The 21994-nt window shown below is 48.3% G+C and overlaps 1 protein-coding gene across 1 annotated transcript in view; it reads right to left on the reverse strand.

Moving 5' to 3' along the window:
- CACNG1 (calcium voltage-gated channel auxiliary subunit gamma 1) overlaps nt 1-20600 on the reverse strand; it is a 55382-nt gene extending 34782 nt beyond the window's left edge. The window contains exon 1 of the mRNA XM_077460649.1: nt 20247-20600. Coding sequence (XP_077316775.1) covers nt 20247-20487 — 241 coding nt within the window. The 5' untranslated portion in view covers nt 20488-20600. The remainder of the gene's footprint in view (nt 1-20246) is intronic.
- Between the last annotated feature and the right edge of the window lie 1394 nt (nt 20601-21994).

A 21994-nucleotide genomic window follows, 5' to 3' on the forward strand; every position in this document is an offset into this window, starting at 1 on the left:
AGGAGGAGGAGGCACATGTCCAACGAGGCAGGATGCCCTCCGGGGGCCAGCTTAGGGGCAGCACACCGACTGAATCACACCGCAGAGCTCCGCCTGTGCAGGGCGCTGCCTCTGCGCGTTATTCTAAAAGTTCTTTGGTGTGGGCCTTTTTTGAGACGAGTGCATCAGATCGCACCGCTGCTATTTGCAACATATGTCTCAAGCGTATCTCACGTGGCCAAAACATCAGCCGCTTGGGCACCACATGCTTGACCAGACATATGTTGACCTGCCATGCAGCTCGTTGGCAAGCGTACCTCAAAGACCCACACCAAAGAACAAAGCGGACCTCTCCTTGCTCCTCATCAGCTGGCATCTCCAACCCCACTAGACCTTCAGTCCTCTCTGAAACCTGCTCTGAGAGGAATGAAGGTGTAGAATTAGGTGTGTCACAGCCAAGTGCTTCCGGGAACTCTGCTAGCGGTACATCCACGTCCGATTATAGCAGGCAAATGTCCCTGCCCCAGCTGCTGGACCGGCGAAAGAAGTTCACTCCCAGCCATCCACATGCCCAGCGGTTGAATGCTAGCTTGGCTAAATTGCTAGCACTTCAACTGCTGCCTTTTCAGTTGGTAGACTCGGCCCCCTTCCGTGAGTTTGTACAATGTGCAGTTCCTCCGTGGCAGGTCCCCAAACGCCACTTTTTCTCACGGAAGGCGATTCCGGCTCTCTACCGGCATGTGGAAGGCAATGTCCTTGCCTCGCTGGACAGGGCGGTCAGCGGTAAGGTGCATATTACCGCTGACTCATGGTCCAGCAGGCATGGACAGGGACGTTACCTGTCTTTCACGGCCCATTGGGTCACTCTTCTGGCAGCTGGGAAGGATGCAGGACAAGGTGCAGTAGTGTTGGAGGTTGTTCCGCCACCACGCCTCCAAAATGCTACTATTGGTTGTGACACACCTCTCTCCTCCACCCCCTCCTCTTCTTCTTCCTCCATGGCCTCTTCCAATGCTCTGTCCTCAGAACCAGCGGTGCTCCGTAGGTGTTCCAGGGGCTACGCAAGTACGCAGCCAAAACGATGCCATGCCGTGCTTGCGCTGGTTTGTTTGGGGGACAGGAGCCACACTGGGGCGGATGTTTTGTCAGCTCTGCAGGGGCAGGCCGAGAGGTGGTTGACGCCACGCCAGCTTAAGCCAGGAATGGTGGTTTGTGACAATGGCACCAACCTCCTCTCCGCCCTCCGACAGGGACAACTGACCCATGTGCCCTGTGTAGCTCACGTCCTTAACCTGGTGGTGCAGCGGTTCTTGGGCAGGTACCCCGGCTTACAGGATGTCCTGAAGCAGGCCAGGAAAGTCTGTGTGCATTTCCACCGATCATTTAATGCCTGTGCTTGGCTGGCTGAGCTCCAAAAGGAGTTGAACCTGCCCAAGAACCGCCTTATATGTGACATGCCCACCAGATGGAACTCCACGTTGGCCATGCTGCAGCGGCTGCACACGCAGCAGAGGGCCATCAATGAGTACCTGTGTGACTATGGCACCAGGACAGGGTCAGGGGAGCTTGGTTTTTTCTCACCACGCCAGTGGGGCATGATCAGGGATGCATGCACTGTCCTGTCACCGTTTGAGGAGGCCACAAGGATGGTGAGCAGTGACAGTGCATGCATCAGTGACACTGTACCTCTTGTCCACCTCTTGGAGCATACGCTGCGTGGAATAATGGACAGGGCACTTGAGGCAGAACAGAGGCAGGAAGAGGAGGACTTCCTTGCCTCTCAAGGCCCCCTTTATCCAGACAGTGTTCCTGCTGTGCCACACATCACACAGGAAGAGGATGAGGAAGAGAAAGAGGAGGAGGAGGATGATTGTGTCAGCATGGAGGTGGAGGCTGGCACTCAGCATCAGCAGCAGCAGCAGCAGTCTTGTAGGGATGATTTACAGTCCCAAGAAACACGTGGACTTGTACGTGGCTGGGAGGAGGTAGCTGCGGATCATGTTGTCCTTAGTGACCCAGAGGACTCCGGACCGAATGCCTCAGCTAACCTACGCTGCATGGCCTCCCTGATCCTGCAAAGCCTGCGGAAGGATCCTCGTATTCTTTGGATCAAGGAGAGGGACCATTACTGGCTGGCCACTCTCCTTGATCCACGGTACAAGGGTAAGGTTGCCGACCTTATCTTGCCATCGCAGAGGGAGCAGAGGATGAGACATCTCCGGGAGGCCTTGCAGAAAGGTCTGTGCAACGCGTTCCCAGAGACTGGGAGGTTACAAACTCCTGGTCCTGGACAACGTGTTGCTGAGGCATCGGTCAGAAGGAGCGGTGGAGAAGGTGGCCGTCTGACTGATGCTTTCAGGCTATTTTTTAGTCTGCAGCCCCAAGGTATGATCGGTTCCAGCACCCATCGCCAGCGTCTGATTTACATGGTGCAGGAATACCTAGGGGCAAGGTCAGACTTGGACACCTTTCCCAATGAAAATCCTCTGGCTTACTGGGTCTTGAGGATGGATCATTGGCCAGAGCTTGCACAGTATGCAATTGAGCTACTGGCCTGTCCTGCATCCAGCGTTCTTTCGGAACGCACCTTCAGTGCTGCTGGTGGCTTCGTTACCGATCACAGGGTGCGCCTGTCCACCGAATCAGTTGATCGACTGACCTTCATCAAGATGAATCAGTCTTGGATCACCCACAGCTACCAAGCACCTGAAGCTGATGTAACCGAATAATTTTTTTGAAATATCACATCCCTTCAAGACTGCCTATGCTGATGCTGAGTGACTGTCCTGTTATGTTGATTGTCTATCCTCTTCCTCCTCCGCTGATATGTTGGAAGAACATTTCTGGTTCTGGTTGATGCCCCCAGCCCAATTTTTCTGCCCCTGTTTAACAGGGGCGTTTAAGTACAATTTTTGATGCAATGCTTTGCAGCAGGGCTCATTCCTGCAATAAAACTAGAGTATATGGGAGAGGTTGCAGTGTGGTGGCACCAGCAGCAGTGCCTAAGGCCCAATTTTTCTGCCCCTGTTTAACAGGGACATGTAATTACAATTCTTGATATAATATTTCACAGGAGGGCCCCTTCCTGTGCCCACCCAGAGTAACGGTGAGGACTTATAGGGTTGTGGCACCAGCACCACAACCACCAAAGGTCAATTTTTCTACCACTGTTCAACAATGGCATGTAATTACAATTCTTGATATAATCGTTCACAGCAGGGCGCTCCAGCGCCCACCAAGAGTCACTTTGAGGGCTTACAGTGTTGTGGCAACACCTTAGGCCCCCATTTCTGCAGAGCATATAGGGCAGGCCCCTACTTTCAAACATCCAACTTACAAACATCTCCTACTTGCAAACGGAAGGAGACAACAGGAAGTGAGGTGAAAAAAGATGGACGACAAAACAAACTATACAGGGGTGATAACCCTTCCCTATGTTTTCCAAAAAGCTTAAAAATAGTTTTTTTTGACTGGAGCTACACTTTAAAAATGTACCAGTTGAAAATTACAAACAGATTCTACTTAACACAACAAACCTACACAGTCCCTGTCTTGTTTGCACCGCCTGTATACTGCTGTTCTGAGTATATAGGGCCTGGGGGCCACACGCATTTCCTTTTTTTATTTGGGTACGGGGTTCCCCTTAATATGTGTACAAGACCCAAGGGGGCTGGTAATGGGCAGGGAGGGCTACCCATGCCATTTTTCTCAATGATTTTCAACCATATTGCAGGAACCAGATATAACATTAAAACCGCAAGCAGTTTTAAATGGTGTTATTTCCGTTTAATGTCATTTTGTGCAGGGACTGTTCTAAACACGGGAAACACGTGGCACTTCACATGCATACTACAGACACCCCCCAGGCACCATATTTAAAGGAATATTTCACTTTTTTTTTCACTTTAATCATCATTAAAATCAGTGCTCCCGCCAAAACTGACATTTTTAAAAACATTTTAGGCATTGACCCATGTCCCCTGGGGCAGGAGTCAGGTCCCCAAACCCTTTTTAGGACAGTATCTTGCATATTAGCCGTTAAAATTAGCACTTTTAATTTCGAATGTTCGAGTCCCATAGACTTCAATGGGGTTCTAACGTTCGTACGAATTTGGGGTCCGTTCGAAAGTTCTGGTGCGAACCGAACCGGGGGGTGTTCGGCTCATCCCTAATGATCGGGGGAGTGTCAGCAGTTTTCTATGTGTCAGCAATATTGTCTATACAAACTAGAAACACTGTGAGCAGTGTTGTAGTGTAGGAGGAAATAGCAGTTTTCTGTTTGTGGGAGAGTGTCAGCAGTTTTCTATGAGCGGGGGAGTGTCGGCAGTTTTCTATGAGCGGGGGAGTGTCGGCAGTTTTCTATGAGCGGGGGAGTGTCGGCAGTTTTCTATGAGCGGGGGAGTGTCGGCAGTTTTCTATGAGCGGGGGAGTGTCGGCAGTTTTCTATGAGCGGGGGAGTGTCGGCAGTTTTCTATGAGCGGGGGAGTGTCGCCTATAAGTGTCACATATCAGTGCTCATTAATTCTGCCTATCAGTGCCACCTATCCTTGCTTATCAATCCCACCTATCAGTGCTCATTAGTACCTCCTATCAGTGCTCATCGATCAATGTCGCCTGCCTCCTCAGCAGGTCTCTCATACAGCTCAGAGCCATCATTGACAGTTCTCCCTCTCTCCTCTCTCACATGGGATGAGAGAGGAGACAGCCAATCTCCTCCCTCTCTCCCCCCTCCCCCTCTCCTGTGTGTTCTCTGCGGGAGGTATGAACTCGTTAGCTTCATGATTGACTTCCCGCAGAGCACACAGGAGGGGAGGGGGGGGGGCAGATGGAGTGAGAGAGGATAGAGACACACGCTCTCCGCTCAGAGACCTGTGATTAGCAACCCCGCTGGGGCCCCCTGACAGTGGTGGAATGCCAGGGCCTAGTCGCAAGGGTGACTGCTGTGACCCTGGTAGTTCCGCCCACTGACATGAGCACTTATTGTAGCCAGTCTGTGAGAGGCAGAATTACATAGGTTGGACTTGTGTCTTTTTTTCAACCTCACCTACTATGTAACTATAATTGTTGGTTGGTAGGGGATCAAATACTTATTTTACTCACTGAACTGCAACTTAATTTATAACATTTGTATCGTGTGATTTTTCTGGATTTTTGGTTGATATTCCATCTCTATCATATAAAATACACCTATGATAAAAATTATAGACCCTTCATTTCTTTGTAAGGGGACAAAACTTACACCATCTGCAGGGGATGAAATCATTATTTTCCCCACTATAGAAAGAAAGCCAACGCGTTTTGAGGGTCCAGATATTCCCCTCCCATCAGCTTGTGTATTACTGTATATGATTGCAGATAGAGCTACACTCACCTGAGCTGCAGTGATAGTTGTATACATGAGGAAAGTCATTGTGCCCCTGGCAGACATTGGATGAAGGTCTATTGCCTCTTTGTATGTACTTAGGCTTTGTTTTCTGTCTGTGTCCTCTGCTGGGTAGATAAACCCCACTATTTGCCCCTGGTGACACCACTGTCAGTGAGACAGAAAGTGAAAGAAAAGCCAACATTTTACAGTTGTCAGCAGAACAGGAAATGAGGAGAAAGCTTCTAATGGGGGACACCTGATCTGGCGACATCTGTCTAGGAAGGGAACTCCCCCCCGCCCCGGTTTTGTAAGAAATTTCCTTTCACTTCCTGTTGTGTCTCCAGGACAGGAAATGAAGGGGAAATCTTAACCAATGGAATGCAGAGATCTCAGAAACAAGCTTTCCTGATATATCCAAATCGATCATTTTGACTTTTGAACGACTAAAGCCAGAAGTTCAGAATTCACCACTCGAGACGTCTCACTTCACCATCCAGAATGGAGGTTTTGTATGCGTGGCTGTGATTGGTTAGTTTTATGCCGGGACCGCGATCTGCTTCCAGCTGTTTTGCTCGGAGGCGAGTTTGCTGACAGACGAATTAATAATGGAATTAGCAAGAGCTTTGTCCCGGCTGATACAAATTCCGGGGTCACTGACTGCATGGGGAGAGGGAGCGGACACTACCGAGATCTGAAATATATGTACAGATACCGAGAATTACACCCGACATACAGGACAAGAAAAGTGCTACTGTGCAGAGTCCATACATACAGAATAAGAAGAGATACAGAGAATTACACCCGACATACAGGACAAGAGAAGTGGTACTGTGCAGAGTCCATACATACAGAATAAGATCAGATACCGAGAATTACACCCGACATACAGGACAAGAGAAGTGGTACTGTGCAGAGTCCATACATACAGAATAAGAAGAGATACAGAGAATTACACCCGACATACAGGACAAGAAAAGTGCTACTGTGCAGAGTCCATACATACAGAATAAGAAGAGATACAGAGAATTACACCCGACATACAGGACAAGAGAAGTGGTACTGTGCAGAGTCCATACATACAGAATAAGAAGAGATACCGAGATTTACACCCGACATACAGGACAAGAGAAGTGGTACTGTGCAGAGTCCATACATACAGAATAAGAACAGATACCGAGAATTACACCCGACATACAGGACAAGAGAAGTGGTACTGTGCAGAGTCCATACATACAGAATAAGAAGAGATACCGAGAATTACACCCGACATACAGGACAAGAGAAGTAGTACTGTGCAGAGTCCATACATACAGAATAAGAACAGATACCGAGAATTACACCCGACATACAGGACAAGAGAAGTGGTACTGTGCAGAGTCCATACATACAGAATAAGAACAGATACCGAGAATTACACCCGACATACAGGACGAGAGAAGTAGTACTGTGCAGAGTCCATACATACAGAATAAGAACAGATACCGAGAATTACACCCGACATACAGGACAAGAGAAGTGGTACTGTGCAGAGTCCATACATACAGAATAAGGACAGATACCGAGAATTACACCCGACATACAGGACAAGAGAAGTGCTACTGTGCAGAGTTCATACAAACAGAACAGATACCGAGAATTACACCCGACATACAGGACAAGAGAAGTGGTACTGTGCAGAGTCCATACATACAGAATAAGAACAGATACCGAGAATTACACCCGACATACAGGACAAGAGAAATAGTACTGTGCAGAGTCCATACATACAGAATAAGATCAGATACCGAGAATTACACCAGACATACAGGACAAGAGAAGTAGTACTGTCCAGAGGGTGTGGCTGCTTGTGGAGCAATTGAAGTCTGTGTGGTGCTGACCTGCTCTGATGTCAGGTACAAGCCCAGGGTTGGGCTCCCCTTGGCTGGGATCTCTCCCAGGAGAGTCCCAGGCTTTCCGGCCTACACAAGGCCTGTCAGGTGAAGCTGTGGTTGGTGATGAAGCGGGAGGACAGAGTTCTGGGAATGGGAAACAATCTGCAGAGACTGTAAGTTGAAGTAGAAATGTTTGTATGAAAAGTACCGATAATACTGATAAGAGGAAGTCTGATCAGCAGTGTGGGAATGTTATTCAGCAAAAGAGTTGTGGAAGTATAACTCAGCCCAGCCATTGCAGGCCCAGCAAGCCCAGCGCACTGCAGCTCAGTCTGTTCAGAGACATGTTATTATTGCTTAGCACAGTCCAAGTTCTGGAAGCGTGTATCAAGGCAGTCAGCCATTGCAAGCAGAGCAGAGTGCAGAGCGCAGCTCGCGCAGAGCAGAGTGCAGCTCACACAGCGCAGTCTATTCAGGGAAGCAATAATATCACTCAGCACAGTCCGAGCTCTGGAAGTCCAACTCCAAGGCAGTCAGCCATTGCCGTCCCAGCAAGCCCAGCGGAGTGGAGCTCATTGAGTTCTGAGTGGAGCTAATTCAGTTCAGCAACATAATAATGCCACCCGGTACAGTCCAATTTCTGAAAGCATGGTCCAATGGCAGTCAGCCATTGCAACCACAGCAAGCTCAGCAGAGTGGAGCAGAGACATCGGTTTCTCCCAGTACTCCTCGCAAATATACAAGGACTTCATTAGTACAGAAAACCATTAAAGAGAACTTACAACAGTGTGTAATGGTGGGCAGCGGCCAGGAACGTTCATCGCGCTCTAAGCTGCAGCAGAACAAAGAGGAGGGTGGTAATAATTTTCCACAATCTGCCCCAGTGAAACCATCTACACCCAGCAGAGACCCTCAGCCCAGCACTGGTAATAGGAAGGGGGATCAAGATTTCAAGCGTCCCGCAGCCGCGAAGCAGAAGGGGTTAAATTCTGAACTAGGGCTGCGGAAAAAATCGATTTGAATCGAGTTGAGAGGTCAAATCGATTCAAATTTTCAGCAGATCGATTTTTTTTTATTGATTTTTTTTTTATTTTCCACCAGGACCGGCGCTGACACTGCGGCGGTCCTGAGGAGCTGTGGGCAGGAGATTTTAGGTGAGGCCGCGGCTTCGGCCCAGTCCGCGAGGCCGAACACTGTGGACTAGGCCGAATCCGCGCCCCCGCCTAAAAACTCCTGCCCGCAGCTCCTCAGGACCGGCGCGGTGTCCATCAAAAAAAAAAAAAAAATACTTTTTTTGAATCGTGAATCTCGTTTTTTTTCTTTTTTTGGGGGAGAAAATCGCCCAGCTCTAGTATGGACCTGCGCTGCACCTGGCTGATAAAATTCCTTTCCTGGTAAAAAGAATGGATACCCTGAGAAAAGCCAAGGCCAGAATCCAGAAGAAGATTGACTCTGTATATAGACTTAAAGCTGCCAACCCCAAGAAGGAAATTTTATATGAACTCCATTGAACTGGCCGGTGTGTCAAAGGACATTGATGCTGTTTTGGAAGAACTGGGACCGGTGGCGGAGGTGTACCGGAATCGTGACCGATTTGAGGCGGGATTGAGTGGAAGGATTGAGTCTTCTACTAGTCAGGCTCTTGGGAACCAGTCCAACGCACGCCGTCACAACATGTGTCTCCTGAAGGGCAGACTGTGCAGCCTCTGGAGGACAGTGAGGTGCAAAACGGGGACAAGGTCAGGGGCAGGCTGGGCCGGGGGGCAGGGTGGCAATTTCCCCCCCCCGGCCGCCCTAACTTATGTTGAAGGCGGCTGCTGCCCACTGACATTTTTTTCCTTCTCTAGGAAGCCGGGCTGGGGGTAAGGCTGCCATGGCTGGACACTTTTGCTTTCTGGGAGTTGTAGTCTGCGCCCAAACACAGAGGAGACAACTGTAGTCTTGGATGTGGGGAGCGTCAGGGAGTCAAGACTCGTGGCTGGCTCAGTGCTGGCAGCAACTTTACCCCAGGACCAGGAGAATCCCCCCCCCCCCCCCCAGGAGGACATGACATGCAAGGACCTGCTGAGCTGAGATGCCAGGTTAGAGACCCTGACACCCCCAGCTAACCCCCACATCCCACCCCCCCCCATACGCCGCGTTTGCCCTGCCCCAGTGATCAGACTACATTGGGTGGACACTGGTGAGTCTGCATTGATGGGCACTGATCAGGCTGCATTGATGGGCACTGATGAGGCTGAGCTAATGGGCACTAATGAGGCTGCATTGAAAAAACAAGTGGGCATGGATGGTGTGCTGATTCGGTGGCTCAATGGGCCACTTGACTGGACTTGCGCCCCCCAGGCCTAAGGCTGCCAGCCCTCCCCTGGACAAGGTGTCTAGAAAGTTAATAACGGGCCTGAAGGATTCCCCGAGGATTTTGCAGGAGTCTATGAGGAGGGTATGCTGGGAGTGGTAACATCATACTATGCTGACTTGTTTGGGGAGAAGGGTTTGGATAAGAAGAAGATGGCACAGTTCTTAGGGGCGGTTCCAGCTCCTGTTTTTGATAATTTGGACTTTTCTCCTTGACAGCAGACATAACGGTGGAGGAAGTTAGGTGGGCTATTGATAAATTATGTCAAAAGAAGGCACCAGGACCCAATGGCATTACAGCTGAATTTTATAAGAAATTTAAAGAGCTCCTAGCTCTGATTTTGGTGGATGTGTTTAAGAGGGAATACCTCCTCCGCCATGTTTTAAAGGTTGGCAAGGCACACTTGTCTTTGTACCCCTCGGTCAACTGCCATCACTATAGTACACCTCAGTGGAGCGTAACACATAACCGTCATCATAGGCATCATCAAGCCTTACATAAACATCGTTGTCATCATCTGGGATTTCTTGATTCACCAATGTAGGGTTAGCTTGATCAACAGCCTTTTCTACACACTTCCTGATGCAAGGGAGAATGCGGCAGATTATAGCCGCCATTACCAGGATAGCTATTCCTATCTGGGTCAACAATCCCTGCCATCCCCCCTTTTATCCAGGTAAAATACTGATCCCAGGGGTTGGTTATAGTAGATGTAATTTATCCAGTCCACATTCTTATTGACAGTGATAATGGGAATCAGTGACGCAAAGCCTGCTGCTACTTGGTCTCTTGCTTTGAACTCATCTGGGACCCCCCTCGGAAACTCCTAGCGGAAGAAGGTCCATGTGATCCGGAGTGGGATGTGGTGGTGGGCGAATTTGGTCCTCAGGTCTTTGGCCACAAGTGGCCCTGTACGGAAACTGGCTGTGATCGTGGTTCCGGGGACTTCGGCATTCTCTCTTAAAGTGACCAGGCCTTCCGCAGTTGTAGCAGAGGCGTGGCGTTGGCCTTGGTGGGCGGTCCAGACATGGGGTAATTCTTTTTTCCAATGCTCACACAGGGAGTAGTTAGTGGTTGTGTTGGTGAACAGACTAAGGAACGCAGGCCTCATATTCGGGGGGTATATTTAGGGGCACCGTTCCTAAATGTGGTTTAGCCCTCCCGCATACATAACAGTTGGTTTTGTTGTGCTTCTCTGCATTGTACCTCATCCATTCGAGCCATAAGTTGACATCTGAGAAACCAGTTTCTGCAGCCATAGTATCCTCAAAGGTAGGGTTCGCTATGGCTACCATGTCCCCTATTGTTTGCATACGGGGCTTCAAGGGGTTAGAATTAGGTGTAGAGTGGGTATCTGCCCACTCTGGGTTGTTGAACATGTCTTTCAGTTGGAAAGGTTTCCTATGACTGTAATACCCACTTCCCCACCATATGCCAAAAATGTAGGTCCTGCTATCTCCTGGGCTGGGGTTCTCAATGGTCAGTCTGAACTCCTTTTCAGCATACCGACCTTGTTGTTTGTTAATTGTCATTCTGTCTAATGCCGCGTACACACGATCAGATTGTCCGGCGCACTTAGTCCGCCGAAACGCATTTTAGCGGACAATTCGATTGTGTGTGGGCTTCAGCTGACTTTTCCAGCGTGAAGTCCGGCGGACTAAGTATTTTTGCACTCCAATCTTCCCGTCGGACTTGGGCTTCAGCGGACAATACGTTCGTCAGTATGCTAGTACGGCGGACTAAGAATGACGCATGCTCAGAAGCAAGTACGAAAAAGGAAGCTATTGGCTACTGAACTTCCTTTTTCTAGTCCCGTCGTACGTGCTGTACGTCACCGCGCAAGCGAACGTCAGACTTTCTGTGTGTCCGTGTGTGGGCAAGTCTGTTCGGTAGAAAGCCCGCCAGACTATCCGCCGGATTGTATGTCGGACTAAGTACGCCAGACAATTCGATCGTGTGTACGCAGCATAAAGCCCCATACACACGATCGGACTTTGTACATACTTTCCCGTGGACTTTTGTACAAAGGGCGTGGTCCACAAGTTTGTATTGCATACACACGGTCGGACTTTTTGACAACAAACACGAACGTGGTGACGTCACAACGTACGGACGCCACTTCGAAAGAGGACGTTCAATGACTCCAGCGCCACCTTTGGTCAACTTCTGTATTGTAGTCTGATCGTTTGCATAGGTTCTGAGGCCGCGTACACACGCGGGGACTGTTCGCCCAACTTTGTCCGCTGAACAGTGTTTCGGCGGACAGTCCGCCCGTGTGTGGGCTTTCAGCAGACAGTTTCAGCGAACAGTTTGCTGAACAAGGTTTTTCGGAATTTCCGAAAAACTGTCCGCTGAAACTTGGTTTCAGCGAACAGTCCCCTCGTGTGTAGGCTTGTTCGTCAAACTAAGTTCCGCGCATGCTCAGAAAGGATTTACACGCCGAAAGTTGTAATGCAATGTATAGGACGTCGTATTTTGCGTCCCGTCGTACGTGCCGTTCACGTCATCGCGCATGGTTTCAGCAAACTGTTCGTACGTCGTGTGTGGCCATGTCCGTCCATGCTAATTTTGAGCGGACTGTTTGCCGAAACTGTTTGACGGACAAAGTTGGGCGAACAGTCCCCGCGTGTGTACGCGGCCTAAGCATGCGTGTTTGTACCTTGTACAAAAGTCCGATGCTTTTGCGTACACACGGTCGGACTTTGCTCCATCGGACTTTTGTTGCCAGAAAGTTTGTCCGTTCGCAGAGCCAACAAAAGTCCGATGAAAACAGAAAAAGTTTGTCCGATGGAGCGTACACACAGTCGGATGTTGCTCCAAAACAGCTAATTTGCATGTTTGTTGTCAAAAAGTCAGACCGTGTGTACGGGCCTTAAGAGTGATTTCCCATTCTTGTCTTTCCTATTTTGGGCGGTTTCGGGCTTGTATCCCTATTTTGTATCTATGTGTTGTTTGGAGAAACGCCTGATGCCTCCATCCATGAGAGTATCATCCTAATGCCGCGTACACATGAGCGAATTCGATCGCGTGTGGGCTTCAGCAGACTTTTACAGCGTAAAGTCCGGCGGACTTAGAAAGTATTTTTTGCAGTCCAATCTTTCCGCCGGACTTGGGTTTCAGCGGACAATACGTTCGTGAGTATGCTAGTCCGGCGGACTAAGGCCGCGTACACACGGGCGGATTGTCTGCCCAACAGACAATCCGACAGACAGTCCGTTCAAAATTAGCATGAACGGACTTGACCACACACGATGAGCAGACAGTCCGCTGAAAGCGTGCGTGATGACGTGTACAGCACGTACGACGGGACTAGAAAAACGACGTCCTATACACTGCAATGCAACCTTCGGCCGTGTAAACCCTTTCTGAGCAAGCGCCATACTTAGTCCGTCCAACTTGCCTACACACGAGCGGACTGTCCGCTGAAACCAAGTTTGGACGGACAAAACCAAGTTTGAACGGACTGTCTTACGGAAATTCCGTAAGACTTTGTTCGTCAGACAGTCCGCTGAAAAAGTCAGCTGAAGCCCACACACGAGCGGATTGTCCGCTGAAACACGATTCAGCGGACTAAGTTGGACAGACAATCCGCCCGTGTGTACGCGGCCTAAGAATGACGCATGCTCAGAAGCAAGTACGAAAAAGGAAGCTATTGGCTACTGGCTACTGAACTTCCTTTTTCTAGTCCCGTCGTACGTGCTGTACATCATCGCGCTAGCAAATGCCGGACTTTCTGTGTGTCCGTGTGTGGCTAAGTCCGTTCGGTAGAAAGTCCGCCGGACTATCCGCCGGATTGTTTGCCGGACTAAGTACGCTGGACAATTCGCTCGTGTGTATGCGGCATTAGTTTTGCTGTTAAAGGGGGTAAAGGGTAAAGAACCTAATGACATCAGGAACTAGAGGCCTATAGCCCTTTTAAATGTAGACCGGAAGATTCTGGCAAAAATATTATTTTCTAGGTTGAATTGTTTTCCTCCAGCACTATTGACAGACTGGCAGTATGGCACGGTAAAAGGAATATTTATGGTGCTCTCATTTCCTTGAGGGAAGCTTTTAAGAGGTGTAAGGTTCTTAGGCATGGGAAGTATATGGTGAGTTTGGACCAAGCTAAAGCTTTTGACAGGGTTGACCATGGGTATCTGTTGGCAACTTTGTTAAAGTATGGTATCCCAAGGTTATTTGTTGATTAGCTGAGAACTTTATACTGGAAGGCTAAGAGCTTTCCACTTATCAATGGGTTGCAAGGCAGTACCTTTGGGGTTGAGGCTGGGGTGGGGTGAGGCAGGGTTGTCCCTTGAGTCCCCTCTTACATGTTTTTGCCATCAATGCTTTTTTGAGATCACTACAGGAGTCTGGATTTCAGGGGGTACCTGTGCCCCATGCCTCGGTTCTTTCCGTATTCGCTTATGCGGATGATGTCACTGTAGTGGTGTCCGCCTCCCATGAGGCCCAGAAATTGGATGCTGGAAATGCAAGGGTTCAGCGATGGAAGCGTTGCAAGCTGACCTACAGAGGAAGGGTCACAATGTTGAAAACTTAAATCCTATTTTTCTATATGTCTCTGTGGTTTTTCCGTTGCCAGAATCTTTCTCTGCAAGGCTCTTCAGTCTGTTTTTTCAGCTCTTCTGGGAGACTCAATCCAATAAAAAGAGGGGTTACTTACCTGCTGAAGAAAGAGGGTGGGTTGCATATGATAAATCCTAAGGTGTTTTTTTGATTCTCTGTTTCTTAGCCCTTGTACACTCGGTCAGACATTCCTACCAAAAAAATCCCTCTGATTTTTTTCCCAACGGATTTTGTCCGAAACTGGTGTTGCATACGAACGTGATGACGTTCGTTCATTACGATGGGACTACGTTCAGGCTAGTAGCCAATAGCTTTGGTCTCGTAATTTGATCTGAGCATGCGTGGCACTTTGTCCGATCAGAATTCTCTACAAACGATCGGACAAAGTCCAATCGGATCATGTTGTCGGAAAATTTTATATCCAGCTATCAAACTTTGTTGGTCGGACATTCTGACTGAAAAAGTCCGATGGAGCCCACACACGGTCGGATTTATCGGACATTTTCCGTTGGAATTTCCGTGTGTACAGGGGATAAAAGAGTTAATTTTGGGTGCTTGGACTCCAGTGTTGGCCCTCCGTGGGTAAACAGTGTTAGCTCCTGGATATTGCCTTGTGCAGAGTCCTGGATGCCGGGTGGTTCTCTCATGAGCAAGAGATGTGCTCGGGGTTATCTCCCACCACATCTGGACCCAGCTCTGAAGTCTCTGAGGAGGTGGGGGATTGAGAAATCCTACCTTGAAAAAAGCCCAAGGAAGTTGTTATACCAGAGGATCTGTAGGACCTTTTTCTGTTCTCCGCTTGTACTCAGAGACGGCACTACAGCTGTCATGGAGGAAAGCTTAAAGTAGCCCCAGATTACCCTCAAAGTTTCATGACATTGCCTGGCTGTCTCTCCATGGGAAGGTGTATCTGAGGGGGAACATGAAAGGTCTGGCCACATCTGAAGGGATCTGCCCTTTGGGCTGTAGTCGGGAGGAGTCCATGGAGAATTTCTTGGTGGATTGTTGGGGAAGCCGTGAAGTCTGGAAGGAAGTAGCTGCCAAAGTTGGGATCCAAAGGTTGTAAAACCCAAGTTTCTCAGACGGCCTTTATGGTGCCCCCCCCAACAATACACCCCCCCCCCAACAATACACACCCCCCAACAATACACCCCCCCCCAACAATACACCGTGTAGACAGAGGGACAATGTACATCATCATTACCGTAGTCAAGTATTATCAATGGCATGCAAGGACTAAAGTTGCCATGCATAATGAACACTTTAGCTCTAGTAAAATTGCAAGTTTGGTGTTATCCGAGTGACGATGGATTAACGGTTCGGAAATTAGGAAATGTTGGAGAAGTATAGACTTATGGAAAGGAGTCTTCTTGTAACATGACATTTGACATGACAGATACTGAGAATTACACCCAACATACAGGAAAAGAGAAGTGGTACTGTGCAGAGTCCATACATACAGAATAAGAAGATATACCGAGAATTACACCCGGCATACAAGAGAAGTGGTACTGTGCAGAAGTCCATACATACAGAATAAGATCAGATACCGAGAATTACACCCGACATACAGGACAAGAGAAGTGCTACTGTGCAGAGTCCATACATACAGAATAAGAACAGATACCGAGAATTACACCCGACATACAGGACAAGAGAAGTAGTACTGTGCAGAGTCCATACATACAGAATAAGAACAGATACCGAGAATTACACCCGACATACAGAATAAGAACAGATACCGAGAATTACACCCGACATGGTGTATATATAAAGTTGTAGTTTCCTTATATGGACTGGTCTCCTCCTAGTTGTTGTTATATGATGACAGATGACACGCAGACTATATTCTTGGGTTGTATTTGGACCCTTTTGTGGGGAGGGGGATAGTTGGGACACACTTGTTCTCCTGACTCTGGAATGTCTCTTGTGAAATGGACATCTGTCTAAAAAAAATGGATCTCATTCCGGCGGTGAAGGGGGAGGGGGGGGGTTGAGCGGTGATTGAGTTACATCTACAAGACGTTTAATTTTTGTGGTTGCCGGACATGTGTTGATCGCAGCTATAAATGTTCCCTCCTTTGGGCTCAGCACTCGTCTCAATGGCTGAACACGAGTCCTGTGCCCGGGATTTTCTCTGACTGTCAGAAGAAGGAAAACTGCCCACATTGCAGCAATTCCCCCTCCATCATCTTTATATCAGAGCTGCTCAACCCTGTATCAGACCGACCACCTGATATATCAATAGTCATCCTCTGCTGCAACCTCCCACCTTGTGACTGACTACAGGGTTACAATGTACAGTCTGATGACTGGGGGAGGGGGGACTGAGGAAATGCTTCCTCCTCCTCCTACAAAGTTACAATGTACAGTGTGATCACTGGGGGAGGGGAGACTGAGGAAATGCTTCCTCCTGCCTGCAGCAGACTGATGACATCATCTTAGCCTAGGCAAAGCCACAGACTGGAGCACAAGGACAGCTTTTTAATGATAAAAGGTGGAGCTTTTCCACATAATGATTGTGTTGCTGTGTATTGTGGCGTGTCATTCACATAATACAAAAGTGTAAAGTTCCCGACAGGGCCACTTTATTGTGCAGTGTTCAGTCTGTTTCGGTTGCCTGTTCTGCTTCTCTGGCACCCAACGTTAAATGTTTTCATAGCATTTTTCATACAACAGCATGCAAAAGCCATCCCCTTGTTTACCCAGAAAGCTGGTCTTGGGCCCCCCTGTATAGAGTATGTGCCACAGTTTATGCTTTGCTGATAATAGGTCATTATTTAGTGAATAATCCTCAAATTGGATCTCAGAGCCCCAACGTTGGGTGACCCGGCACGGAGTGGGCATCATGGGTAGGTACACTGATAGACCCGAGACAGGTCCAAACTCATCACCTACAGGACTGCGTGTACTAAGGGGGGGAGAGGGGGTGTGGCCACAGAAAATTCTTCAATGTATAACATCCAATGGGAAATACTGAGGACATTTGAAGCGACTCAAATTCTAAAGCTATTATATTCTGCAATAAAATCTGGAATGACTGGTCGGGGCCCCGCCCCTTTCTGCTTTGTCCCTTTAAATCTTGTCTTTAGCAGCCTAACGTTTAGTATTTTATCCGGTTATCTATACATCAGAGACCTATGCAGCCTCATTTACCGCTTGCCTGCAGTATGAACTGTTTCTGTTACTTCACTGCCAACAGATTCACACATGCACTTGGCAGATGGGAAACAAAAAAGCTTGAATCTGGTTGGCTGTGGGAGATACAGAACAGTTCCCAGTTCACATAAGATAAAATACAAACAGAAACAAGCGTTCTTTCTGCTTTTGAAGAGCTAGCACTCCTGATAACAGGACGTTACAGTGATACCAACCATCGGATGTCGATTTCATGAACACAGACGAACGACTAACGCATTTCAACATGATAACCACCCCAAACACACCTCCAAGACCACCACTGCCTTGCTACAGAAGCTGAGGGTAAAGGTGATGGACTGGCCAAGCATGTCTCCAGACCTAAACCCTATTGATCATCTGTGGGACATCCTCAAACGGAAGGTGGAGGAGCGCAAGGTCTCCAACATCCACCAGCTCTGTGATGTCATCATGGGGGAGGGGAAGAGGACTCCAGTGGTGACCTGTGAAGCTCTGGTGACCTCAATGCCCAAGAGGGTGAAGGCAGTGCTGGAAAATGATGGCGGCCACACAAAATATTGACACTTTGGGCCCAATTTGGACATTTTCACTTAGGGGTGTACTGACTTTTGTTGCCAGCGGTTTAGACATTAATGGCTGTGTGTTGAGTTATTTTGTGGGGACAGGAAATTTACACTGTTATACAAGCTGTACACTCACTACTTTACATTGTAGACAAGTGTCATTTCTTCGGTGTTGTCACATGAAAAGATAGAACGATACACAGTATCTCACAAAAGTAAGTACACCCCTCATATTTGTGTGAATCTTTTCTTCTATGTTTGTATATTTTGCATCTCGTGGACTTCAGTGTGTTACTGTAAGTATAGCTTGGTGGACACATATACTATTTATAATGTTAGGTGGATATATGTAGACGAGGGGGGGGGGGGGGGAGGGAATTGAGTCACCAAGCTGGAAATCTATGGAATGTTTTCTGCATTTGATTTCTCAACAAATACGTAGCGTTAGTCCGACTTAAACCCTCTTGTCAGCATGTCCAATCAGGTGGGTTCACACTGCTGATATATTGCTATCAAAAGAAGTTTATACAACTGGACTGTAACATGCGTGGCCGGGTTTAGTCATTTGTGATTGCTCTGGAAAGGTTTACCAGCCACGTTGTAAATCACTCCGAAAGGTCAAGTTGTCGGAAATTTGGTGTTGCAAGAATAGTGTACTTGTTTATACTCCATTCACTCTGTAGTGGTCCAACCCGATTTCCAGTGCTCCCAGTGTGAGAGGAATATCCTATACACCTCTCAATGTATCCATATTATAAATAAAGAAAACCTACCACCAGGAAAGTGGGCCGCAGAGGGTTCTCACCACATGTAGCCCAATGACCAGTGGTCCAACCCAATGCCCAATGCGCCAGTCTGGGAAGACTCAGGAATATCCTATACACCTCTCAATGTATCCATATTGTAAATAAATAAAACCTACCACAAGGAAGTAGAGGGTGCTCACCACATGTAGCCCAGTGACCAGTGGTCCAACCCAATTCCTAGTGCGCCAGTCTGGGAAGACTCAGGAATATATTATAGTTGTCTCAATGTATCCATATTTAAAAAAAGAGAACTCACCACCAAGAAGACTGAGTGGGCCACAAAGGGTGCTCACCACATCTAACTCAACGACTAATGGTCCAACCCAGTGGTTCCAGTCTGAGAAGACTCAGGAATATCCTACAGACATCTCAATGTAACCATATTGTAAATAAAGAGAACCTACCACCAGGAAGACTGCGTGGACCACAAAGGGTGCTCATCACATCTAACCCAATGACCAGTGCTCCAACCCAATGCCCCGTGCTCCAGTCCGAGAGGACCCAGGAATATCCTACAGACATCTCAATGTATCCATGTTGTAAATAAAGGGAACCTTCCTCGGGGAGGACTGAGTGGGCCTCAAAGGGTGCTCATCACATCTAACCCAATGACCAGTGCTCCAACCCACTCCCCCTTGCTCCAGTCCGAGAGGACCCAGGAATATCCTATAGACATCTCAATGTATCCATATTGTAAATGAAGAGAACTTACCTTCTGGAAGACTGAGTGGGCCTCACAAGGTGCTCACCATCTCTAGCCCAATGCCCGGTGCTCACAGTCTGAGAAGACTCAGGATGATATTATACATGTCTCCAATGTATCCATATTGTAAATAAAGAGAAATTACCTCCAGGAAGACTGAATGGGCCACAAAGGGTGCTCACCACATCTAACTCAATGACTAGTGGTCCAACCCAGTGCTCCTAGTCTGAGAGGACTCAGGAATATCCTATAGACATCCCAATGTATCCATATTGTAAATAAAGAGAACCTACCACCAGGAAGACTGCGTGGACCACACAGGGTGCTCACCACATCTAACCCAATGACCAGTGGTCCAACCCAATGCCCCATGCTCCAGTCCGAGAGGACCCAGGAATGTCAATCTCAATGTATCCATATTGTAAATAAAGAGAACCTACCTCTGGGAAGACTGAGTGGGCCTCAAAGGGTGCTCATCACATCTAACCCAATGACCAGTGGTCCAACCCACTGCCCCTTGCTCCAATTCTAGAGGAGCCAGGAATATCCTATAGATATCTGAATGTATCCATATTGTAAATGAAGAGAACTTACCTCCGGGAAGACTGAGTGGGCCTCACAAGGTGCTCACCATCTCTAACCCAATGCCCAGTGCTCACAGTCTGAGAAGACTCAGGATGATATTATACATGTCTCCAATGTATCCATATTGTAAATAAAGAGAACCTACCTCCAGGAAGACTGAATGGGCCACAAAGGGTGCTCACCACATCTAACTCAATGACTAGTGGTCCAACCCAGTGCTCCTAGTCTGAGAGGACCCAGGAATATCCTATAGACATGTCAATGTATCCATATTGTATATAAAGAGAACCTACCTCCAGGAAGACTGAGTGGGCCACACAGGGTGCTCACCACATCGTTGCCCTCCACTGTGATCCTCTTGGTGCACAGTTTCCACAGGCCGAAGTGGGCCACCTCGCAGGGTTGGGTGAAATCGTCCACCTTCGGGCTCATGACTGCCCAATGGTTGCCCATGATGGCAGCCAGCATCAGAGACACCCCAATCAGGGTGATAAAGAAGGCGATCCGGATCTTCAGGGCTTTAAGTTCCTGCATGGTGGTGGTGGTGGTGGTGAGATCCCGGGGTCTGTGAGTCTTCAGGGGGTCTGAGACTTGTCCTGCTCTTGGTAGGGATCTCTCATCTACTGGTGTGTGTGTCTGTCAGGGATTTTTGGCTGGGGTCGGGGAAGGGGCTGGGCGAGTCTCGCAGTCCTCAGCTGTTGGGATCTGTCATCACATTTTATAGGCAGGCTCGGTGCTATGGGGGGCTTCTACATACTTCGACAAGACGCTTCGTCTCCCTAATCCTTCTTTTTTGTCAATTCTGGAATTCTCCTAGTTCTGATGATGAAGTGTTTGGTTTTCTCTAATAAATAATTACATTGTTGCATCCTGCAATACAAACAAATACTTCACAGGGAAATAAACATTTACTTTGTTGTTTTTAGGGAAATAGAAGTAGATGGAAACCCAATCACTATAATCTCCTATGAGATTTACCATGTAAGTCTAAGTTTACACCATCGTTCAATGCGAGCGTTTCCTGAGGAACACCGGTCACCGCTCCGTGTCAGTTATATGCATTGCAGTGGACAGTGTAGTTCACACGGTCATGTTGGTGTCACTTTGTGTCGTATCTCACCAAAATGTATCTGACATGTAAAGTTCGGCTGACTGTACCGCTCCCCGAATTCCTCTATTCACATCAATGTAAATGCACTGCAAATGTGCCACAAACGCATCAACAAACACACCTATTGTGTTTACAGCATGCGTTTAGAAAGAGTTACTATCCAAGATGATAATAGAGGAAGCCATACAATAGAAAACCAACACAGAGAGGGCACCATTCCTTCCACTGACACCAACAGAGGGGAACCATTCCTTCCACTGACACCAACAGTGGGGAACCATTCCTTCCACTGACACCAACAGCGGGGAAACCATTCCTTCTACTGACACCAACAGCGGGGGAACCATTCCTTCCACTGGCACCAACAGCGGGGAACCATTCCTTCCACTGACATCAACAGCGGGGAACCATTCCTTCCACTGACACCAACAGCAGGGAACCATTCCTTCCACTGACACCAACAGTGGGGAACCATTCCTTCCACTGACACCAACAGCAGGGAACCATTCCTTCCACTGACACCAACAGCGGGGAACCATTCCTTCCACTGACACCAACAGCGGGGAACCATTCCTTCCACTGACATCAACAGCGGGGAACCATTCCTTCCACTGACACCAACAGCGGGGAACCATTCCTTCCACTGACACCAACAGCGGGGAAACCATTCCTTCCACTGACACCAACAGCGGGGGAACCATTCCTTCCACTGACACCAACAGCGGGGAACCATTCCTTCCACTGACACCAACAGCGGGGGAACCATTCCTTCCACTGACACCAACAGCGGGGAAACCATTCCTTCCACTGACACCAACAGCGGGGGAACCATTCCTTCCACTGACACCAACAGCGGGGAAACCATTCCTTCCACTGACACCAACAGCGGGGAACCATTCCTTCCACTGACACCAACAGCGGGGAAACCAT

This window comes from Lithobates pipiens, unplaced genomic scaffold (assembly GCF_037356315.1).
Source record: "Lithobates pipiens isolate NorthernLeopardFrog02 unplaced genomic scaffold, aLitPip1_a1.2 Scaffold_28, whole genome shotgun sequence".
Classification (NCBI taxonomy): Eukaryota; Metazoa; Chordata; class Amphibia; order Anura; family Ranidae; genus Lithobates; species Lithobates pipiens.